This window comes from Drosophila novamexicana, unplaced genomic scaffold, assembly GCF_003285875.2.
Source record: "Drosophila novamexicana strain 15010-1031.04,08,12 unplaced genomic scaffold, DnovRS2.1 tig00000193-arrow-pilon, whole genome shotgun sequence".
NCBI classification, from domain to species: domain Eukaryota; kingdom Metazoa; phylum Arthropoda; class Insecta; order Diptera; family Drosophilidae; genus Drosophila; species Drosophila novamexicana.
In genome coordinates, this window is record NW_020824787.1 from 5,170,655 (window position 1) to 5,179,402 (window position 8,748).

At 39.8% G+C, this 8,748-nt stretch overlaps 1 protein-coding gene across 1 annotated transcript; it reads right to left on the reverse strand.

Moving 5' to 3' along the window:
• Positions 1–1,870: 1,870 nt before the first annotated feature.
• On the reverse strand, positions 1,871–8,388 carry LOC115759049 (V-type proton ATPase 116 kDa subunit a). The gene is made up of 4 exons (XM_030699873.1): positions 8,321–8,388; positions 2,352–4,567; positions 2,110–2,281; positions 1,871–2,042 (listed from the first exon to the last, which is right to left on the reverse strand). The coding sequence occupies exons 2-4, from the start codon at positions 4,540–4,542 to the stop codon at positions 1,949–1,951; spliced, it is 2,457 nt and encodes an 818-aa protein (XP_030555733.1). The 5' UTR covers positions 4,543–4,567; positions 8,321–8,388; the 3' UTR covers positions 1,871–1,948.
• Positions 8,389–8,748: the final 360 nt, after the last annotated feature.

Below are 8,748 nucleotides of genomic sequence, written 5' to 3' on the forward strand. Positions count from 1 at the left end.
TATAAATGATAACGTGGCCGAAAGGAGTCGCGCCGGGGCTTGTCTTAAGCCGCTGCCAAGCTGAGCCAGCAGTAGCTGCAGTCGGGAGCACGACTTGTCATCACAGCTAATTTAGCCAGCCAGACGGCAGAACGTGTTATGTTTCCGCACAGTCACACGGGGGTCACGCAAAATGTGAAATTATTGCCGGAAAAGGACAATGTGACACGCGGGCTATTATTCAGGTTCAGGGGCACAAGCGGGACCAGGACCAGGACCAGGACCCAACTCTGACCAGGTATCTTGCTGAGCGCCATAAAAACGCTTTTCTGCGCTCAAGTGTGTGTTGATATTTGACCCTGTTTATTGCTGGCTTTGTTTTGTTTTGTTTCTGTTTCACTTTGTTTTATTTTATAGTTTTTCTCTCGCCTTGTTTTCACGCTCTCCTGGCCAGGTGGCGCTTCTGTTAATTATGTAACACGCTCAAGTGTTTTTTTTTTTGTTACGCACCTTGGCTGTTCGCTTTGGTGGAAAAACACATTTTTATCACACATTCGTTGCGTCGGTTTTCTGCTTAGTTGCTGCTTTGCCCGCTTTCCCGACGCCTAGTTGCGTAAACTAACATGCGAATTTAATTTAGATAAAGTGAAAATGTAGATTAGTGTAATTGCTGGAGCTGTCCACCACTTGGCTGGCAGCCAACAGCAAGCGGTCATTGTGGTTTTCTGGCATTGCTTTATTTCTTTAGTTTGGGTGTTTTATTTTCCCAAAAATGTCTGACCTTAACCATTTGTTTCATAATTAATTGAGCGAAAATATTCACGCTGTATTATAACGAGAAAGACAGGCTATCTTCGGCACGACAAAGATCTAATATCCTTACAGATCCAACCTTTTCATAATGCCCTGTATCTTTGCTCGTATCTAAGAAGCACAAGGAAAATAGTAATAGTGTTTTTGACTGCTAGGATCGAATTGATATAGCGGCTAATGTCGACTTGTTATCAAACCACATTGTCATTCATAGCCTTAAAGTAATCTTAACATTATATTTAGTAGGTAAATGATATATTATAATATATGATCTCTGCTACGATAAATGTATATAAATTTGCTTTACGACAACACCAAGAGCTATACATTTTGTTATATTTTAGGGCATCATATAGTCGATAGCAATCAAATGTCATGCATTACTGTGGGTCAAAGTTTTGGAATATCCTCAATTCAACTGAACTTATCTCCTGCCTCAAAGTTTTAATTAAATGATTAACGCATCAATTCTATTATTGGACTCATCATAATAACTGATATATTATAATTTACACAATTTTGCCATGTATTTTCTCAGAGCATAAGTCATATACTAAGTCAAATACTCAAAATTAATGTGTGGACTTAAACCACAAAATTTACATAATTTAAACTCATAAGAAACCATTTCTTTTATACAAGTAACTATTTTCATAGACTAAAAGAAGATTTCGCTTAGCTTTCTTCCCGTAGATCAGGGCATAATGCTGTTATTTAAATTGCAAGGCATTGACGGTGTCTCTTAAATTCACAATTCAATGCGTCCGATAGACAAGAGAACTGACAACATAATTTCAGCATATGACATTTTATCTAATGAGAAAAAAGTTTTCGTACAACTGAACTAAGCCAAAGCCAAGCATATTTGCTTTGTGCTTCTTTCTGATAGCCATACTTTAAGAGTGCGTGCATGTGTGCTTATGTGTGTGTGAGTGTGTGTGTGTTTGGCAGTCTATCTGCAACTGCCAGCTGACTGACCGAAGCAAACTGTCAGAAAGCATCCGAGAAACATTTGTCGTCAGGCTGACAAAGACAGAAATGAGCAAGGCAAATATAAAAATATGCATATGAAAAACGAATTTATTTTTTTCGCAAAAAGAAAATCAGCAAATTTTGCAAATGCTTTGACAACTCGTTGGATAGTGCGTCCTGCGCCCTAGCCCTCACCTTCGTCTTCCAGTATTTGCTTGAAGGAGAACGGCGCGAAGGCGTAACCAGCGCCCTCATAGAACTTGCTCATGAACTCGACCCTGTTTGAAAATTAAAAAATATTTAATTAATTAACTAAAAAATCTCTGGAATTCGAGAGTTACTTACCAGTGCAAGCGTAATGTGTGCAAAAAGGCCGAGAGACCCTCAATGAGCACAAGAATGCCCACGGTGAGCCCGGACCAGGCGCCAAAGGTGAAGAAAATGACTATGCAGCCTATATAGCTGTTAAATATGAAGCCCATGGAGAATATCATGTTCCACAGCACCTCAGAGAGCTCTGGAAAGGGAAGTAAGTTCAAATTTTTACAATAAATAAATTAGAAGACAGAATTTCGAGATAAACTTACGCGCATGGGCCAGGGACAAAGCCCATAGTCGCAAATAGGATGCGGTATGCGAGATTGTGCTCAGCACATACTCAATGGTGTGTATGGCCTGTTGGATAAATATTTCGCTCATGGGCTCATCATCTCCACCATGGCCATGTCCGCCGGCAGGCGCGGCTACTGTTTGATTGGGCGCTGGCAAATGCTTTGGACGCTTGGCCTTTATATACAACGGCTTGCCAAGCAGCATCCAGGGTATGCAAATTATGGCCACCACCACGAAGATCGTTTGCAGTAATTCTTGACCCTCAAACATATACTCCTTGCATCCTTCCAGCGGCTCCTGATTGCCAAAAAGCATCATGTTGATGAACAATATAAGAATGGAGGGTGCACAGCCCGGCGAGAGGGACTGATCCAAGCTGGAATCATTGTAAACAATCCATTTGTAGAACATCATGAATACCATGTAACCGAATAGGAGCAGCAGGAACAGGATTTGCGGCAGAAACTCCAGGAAAATACTGGCATATTTTTTATAGTGTATAAAATTCACAACCGACATGCAAACGCCGAAGATCATGTGCAGAACTCCAAAAACAATGGACAGCTTCATCTTAAAGGTGTTTAAAAATATGATTTTGTTATCCGCCAGCTGCCAAACAGGATCCATGCCCAGCGGGTAGGTTTTGAAATTACTGATGTTTGGCCGCATTGTCAAATACTCAATATTCTCATCGGTGACTGTGGACGTGTTATACTGATTCTGCCAGCCAGAGCCAAATATGTTCATAGACTTGGAGAACACGTCGTTGTAGATTAGACCCGTATATAGGGAGAATAGGCCCATCAGCAGTATGATATAGCGACCGCCGAAGAATATGTTGAATATCTCCTCTTTAATGGAAGCCAACTGCCGTTCCTTGATAATCAGCCAGGAGGCAAAGCCCACCAGTATAAGAGCATGACCCATGTCGCCGAACATCACCGCAAACAGAAATGGAAATGTGATGCATGTGTACAGTGCCGGATTCACCTCCCGGTAGGAGGCCATGCCATAGGAGTCGATAAGGTTTTGAAAGCCGCTGGTGAACTTGTTGGTGCGCGTAAAGGTGGGCGGCTGCTCGTTGGTAGAAATGACATTCATAAAGGCTGGTATGCTGCTCTCCGACAGCTTGGAGCCGCGTGACAGCGCCTGCTGCACTGTGGGCAGGTCGCGCACAGGCACCCAGCCCTCGCCAATTAAACACTTGCCAGTGACATCCGGATTGAAGTAGTTGAGTATGTGATAGATGGCTTTCATTTTTTTTACCATAACGGTCCAACGGGCCAAATGCTTGGCAGCGGAGCTCAGCACGCGATTGCGGTGATCGGCGCTCTGATTAAGCACCATTTTCAAGTCTTCGAGTCTTGTATTCACATCCCTAATCATATCGGCGCGCTCGGCAGCCGAACTGGGGCACGGATACACATCGGCATGGTATCCCGTACAGACTTTCTTCACGCGCTGCTTGAGCTGCTCGCCTTGAAAGAAGGCCACGAACACGGTCTTAAGTACCTGGCGACCCGTCTCCTCATCCTCACATAGGCCGCTTATGTCGTTGCGCCGCAGAAATATGTTGCCGCGCGAGATGCGCCACAGCATGCGCTCAAAGCTAAAGAAACGCTCCAGCTTTATGACACCGGCCACAAAGGCAAGCTGTCCGCGTTGAGCGCCCGCCTGAACTGCCGTGGGATCATCTCCTTCGGTCTGACGATTGGAGTCCAAGTTGATTACCTCCTGATCGGAGAAGAAGCCCTCGGTGTTCTCCAGCACGCTCTTCAGCTCTTGCATATGCCTGAAATTCGCATGCAGGCTGGATCCATTCGCTGACATTTCACGCAGCTCGTTCTCCGTCTTCTCTAGTTGTGCTTCCAGATCGATTATTTCGCGTGGATTGGGTGCAGAAGGCTCATGGTCGGGACCCAACTCTGGCATCTTGATGTCATCTTTGCGCAACTGGTTTTCTATGTAGCGCACTCGACGCTCCATGTCGTCGCAGCGTCGCACCTCGTTCACATATTTGCGCTGGAAGGAGTTGATCTGATCGTTGAGATCCCGAAACTGGACACAGCCACTCTCGCCCAGCTCGGCAATGGAGGCGTAGGCAGCCTCTGGCTGTATATATAACTGGCACAGGGCCATCTTCTCGCTGCGAAACATATCGCCCATGGTGGAGCCGTCGTGTTGTTGTTATCTGCGATAAGCGAAATGAGTTGCCGATTACTATCTGATTACTAGCTGATTATATGGAGTGTTATTTATTAGTATTGTTGGGGCTGACACTGGTCTATATATATAATATTACTAAGCTCTTCTCCAAAGGCCATAAATTAGTGCTTTTAAAGTGCTTAAATATCTTAATCTAACTAGTTTTATTAAATTTGTAAGCAATTAAATCATTTTGAAATTAATTCCCTGTACACATCAAATCGATAGATAATAAAGTACACATATATCATTTAGATTGTGTATATTTAGTGTATATTCTTGATTTTTTGAGTCTATAAAGGCAATTGAGTTATGTATACTGCAAATTATATATATTAACTTAATTTCTGTTTATTTTCTTATTTAATCCTATTGATCGTATCATAGAACAAAAACTATTATAGATTTAAGGAAATTCAATCGAACCGAATAATTGACAATCTATTGTATAAAACAATAATAGCAGATCTTGTCTCTTGAAATTAGTAAGCATATTCTTGATAAATTTCGGCAGTAAGGCAAATAAATAATATAAAAATGAAAAGCACTTGGCCCGGGCATAGTTGGGTAATTCCAGTCGAGTTCTGCTGACCATATAATTTGTATTTATAATTTTTTTAAATGCTTAACTACTTATTTTATTTTTCATATTATATTCTCCCTATTTATATTTAATTTAATTTAAATATATTCATTTAGCTTGTTTCTCTTAATACATTTACTGAAATATACTCAATGACTTTTTAATTAAATGATATTTTTGTCTTTTTGCTGATTATTGATTCTCTATTTTTATAACAATTAATCTAAAAAAAGCCCATTAAATGAAAAGGAATAAGGGTTTATTGGGTCTTTAAGATAAATGCCAGCAAGAATTTTAATTACAAGATTACTTTAATAGTTTTTGATTTGTCAGAATGTTTCACAATTCAATCTAAGCTCATGTGACGTGCATTGTATATGGCTCCCAATCTCAATGCAATGTCCCAATCAATCACCAACTACCAATTGTACGTGTATGCGGGAATGTATGTAGGCAGGTATATATGTGCGTAAATACGTTAAACTGAACTATTTGTGTACATACATCGCCCAGATTAGATAGCACGGCTGGAGCTGATACCGCACTCGTTTCGCTTTTAGCTTTTCGCTTATCTGAAGTGGCAGCGGGGGTCGGGCTAATAATTTGAAATTATTAACAATTACCGAGCAATCAGTTGGCTTATATATAAGCCAGAGGTTGTACCTTATACTAGTATTAAGACTTTGCATGGGCCGCACTGACAAGTGGCAGGTGGACGGGCAGGACACGGACAGACTCTGCGGCACTGCCCAGATGAATAATGGCGCTGCTTGATAGCCGTTTTGGTATTCCAGATTATACATATTTATGGCAGTCTAACTCAGTGGCCTGCTGTGATTTTGTCTCGCATGTCTGGCAATAAATTTGATTGATTCAGCCAATTTGGCCTGCTGTCTGATAAGCAGCCGCTGTCTGTGCCCGGTTTGATAATTGCCTCTGATTGCCATCGGTTTGCTCAAGCATTAAAGAGCCTTGCGGAGACTTGAAGTTTATAATTTATCACAAAAGGAAGTCAAAAAGTGTTGCGCATGATAATACGCTAGCTCAAGTACTTTATCAATACCAATAAATTGTATAAATTGGTTTTTACCCAATTTAAAAAATTAACATTTTTAGAGCACTTTGACTGCTTTAAGCTAGAAATCAAATTCGGTTAATTAAATTGATTTTCAAGTATGTAGTTTTTTTTTTCCTTGAAAAAATAACATTAATACTTATCAATTATATGCTAAAAAACAAAAAAAGAAAAAATTAATTAAAATAATAAATTAATAGATGGCATGTAGTCTGGCGAAAGATAGAGGAAGAATCTTTTTGTTGAAAATATTTTTAAAAGTTTTTAATGCATGAAATGTCTCTATAAAACTCTACAAATATTTAATTATTATATATTTTAGGAAATATATTAAAAAAAAAGCAATTAGGCTTTAATTTTTGTATATTTTTGCATTAAATAGGAATTTAAGAAAATAAATAAATAAATAAAATGAAGCGTTTCTTGTATTTAAAAGGGGCCAAAAAGTTTCTGCACTTTAAATTCGTGGAACTAATTCATAGTTTATGTGGATTTTTTACATTGCATATGTCTGCGGCCCTGAGTTGTAAATCAAAACTAATTTACAAGCCCATCTGACATTTTGCATAGCCCCAAGTCTGCGCACTTAAATGTTATTTAAAGTTGCCCATAAATCGTTTAGCATCGGAAACAGCACAATAACCTCTAGCTGGCAGTCCTTAGGCTGATATCCAATAAATATTTACAACACAATATATTTGGGCCTGAATGTGGGCCATAGTTACGACTGGCCCACGGTGCGGCATGTTCTAGCTGAGTCAACGCTGTGTTGAGCTCATTAAGAAATCCGTTTGCTGCCCGTAAAAATATTATCGGTAACGTAATAATTTGCACAACAATTTATGCGCTCGGGTGTGTGTGTGTGCATGTGTGAGGCCTTGTTTCACATGATCCATCACGTGCTCTGACGTCACGCGCAGGAGTGCGTGTGTGCGCTTGTGTGTATATGTGTGTATTAATAGTTTAGCATTTGCTTTCGGGCAAATCGAACTAGACGTTTAACGGGCGGGCAATTATCAAAAATCAATTAAGATACGTTATCGCAAAACATGTCGCTATTAAGATTAGCGTAATTGTCTTGAATATGGCTTTGAATAATTGCGCCTTACAGTCGGCCGAGAGTCCTGCGTGTGCCCGGACTGAGGAATGGGGCCACCCGGTTGGCTACTCTAATTGCTTTGTGGGTGGTTGTTTATTTACAGACAGCTCACAGCATTATTTTTATATCGCTGCTGAGGATTACAACTTTGTTTACTGCTCAAAATTGTTTTGTTGGGAGTGCGTTTATGGTTTGGATTTATGATTGTTAGACTTTTATGAAATACTTTGTGCAATTAGTGAAATAATTTGCTTTGTTTTTAATGTATTTGCTTTTGCCGAGCAAACAATAGCGTAAAAAAGTTATAGGCAGCCATTAAAGTTTTGCATATAAGTATTTTTGCGAGTACATATTTTTTTAATATTTCAATGAAATGTATTTTTTCCTGGCTGCAGGATGTTTCTTAGTTTTTAGGCAAATAATATGATAATTGATATAAAAATATAAAGATTTAAATTAAGTGCTATTCAGCTTGTTAATACTTTTTTTTTAGAAATTGAGCAGAGAGTAGTCAGGAGTACTTTAAAAATTAACTTTTAGATCCATACCAAATTTTATGTCTTGAAGTGGGAAAGGCAAATATTTCAATTCGATCGGATATATAACTTTGCGAAACATAAATTTGCACAAATTGTGCATGCTTCTTTTATACGATGATGCGAGAGTATTTTCACTTCAGTATACAAAGTTTTCTTTTCAGTTCCGTATTATTCTTTCATTGTTTTAGATATTGGATAAACCTAAGCACAATGTTTAATTTGTGGCATGTTTACGGCTTATCTGGGAGCAATTTTGATAACCTCACATACTCGACTCAACCCGTAACTGAGCACTGATAAAGTTGGTTAGCTTAAAGAAGCAAAGACTTAACTGCAGCATAATAATAAGATTTGAACTTAGTTCAGGCACTGGGTAAAAACTTTTCACAACTCTTTAATTAAATATTATTGAGAGCATATTTGCACCATTTGTGAGCGCTTACATTGCAGATCGGTAATCAAATTATTTCTTTTTGTGGCTGTTTTCCGAGTAATTCTTCGCGACCAGCCAGACCAACGGCGCTCTGTGTACTGTTCGATCACCTTAGCACCCATAGACCTGGTAGCTTTTGCCAATTAAACTACAGTTAATCTACACTTGGCACACACAAATACAAAAACACGAGTACGCACATGCACAAGCACACACGCGTAATTGGAGGCCGAGCAGAATAATCTGTGCGCCTTTTTTATCTCGGCGCAACAACGCAAACACTTTGCGATTTCTGTTTGTGATTGCGTTGCCAAACAAGCGGACGACGCCTTTGATAGACGCGTTGTGTCGTGTCAAGGTGCGCAGAGAGGGGTTGAGTGGGGGAGTGCTTGGATGGGGTTGGGGGCTTATCAAAAATTTCACGGTGCGCCTGGCCAA

Bases quoted from the DNA above. Each gene is read 5' to 3' on its own strand.
- LOC115759049 (XM_030699873.1), bottom strand. From the start codon at position 4,542: ATGGGCGATATGTTTCGCAGCGAGAAGATGGCCCTGTGCCAGTTATAT. The intron at 2,282-2,351 runs GTAAGTTTATCT...TTCCCTTTCCAG, and splicing joins TTTGTCCCTGGCCCATGCGC to AGCTCTCTGAGGTGCTGTGG. The intron at 2,043-2,109 runs GTAAGTAACTCT...ATTTTCAAACAG, and splicing joins CACACATTACGCTTGCACTG to GGTCGAGTTCATGAGCAAGT.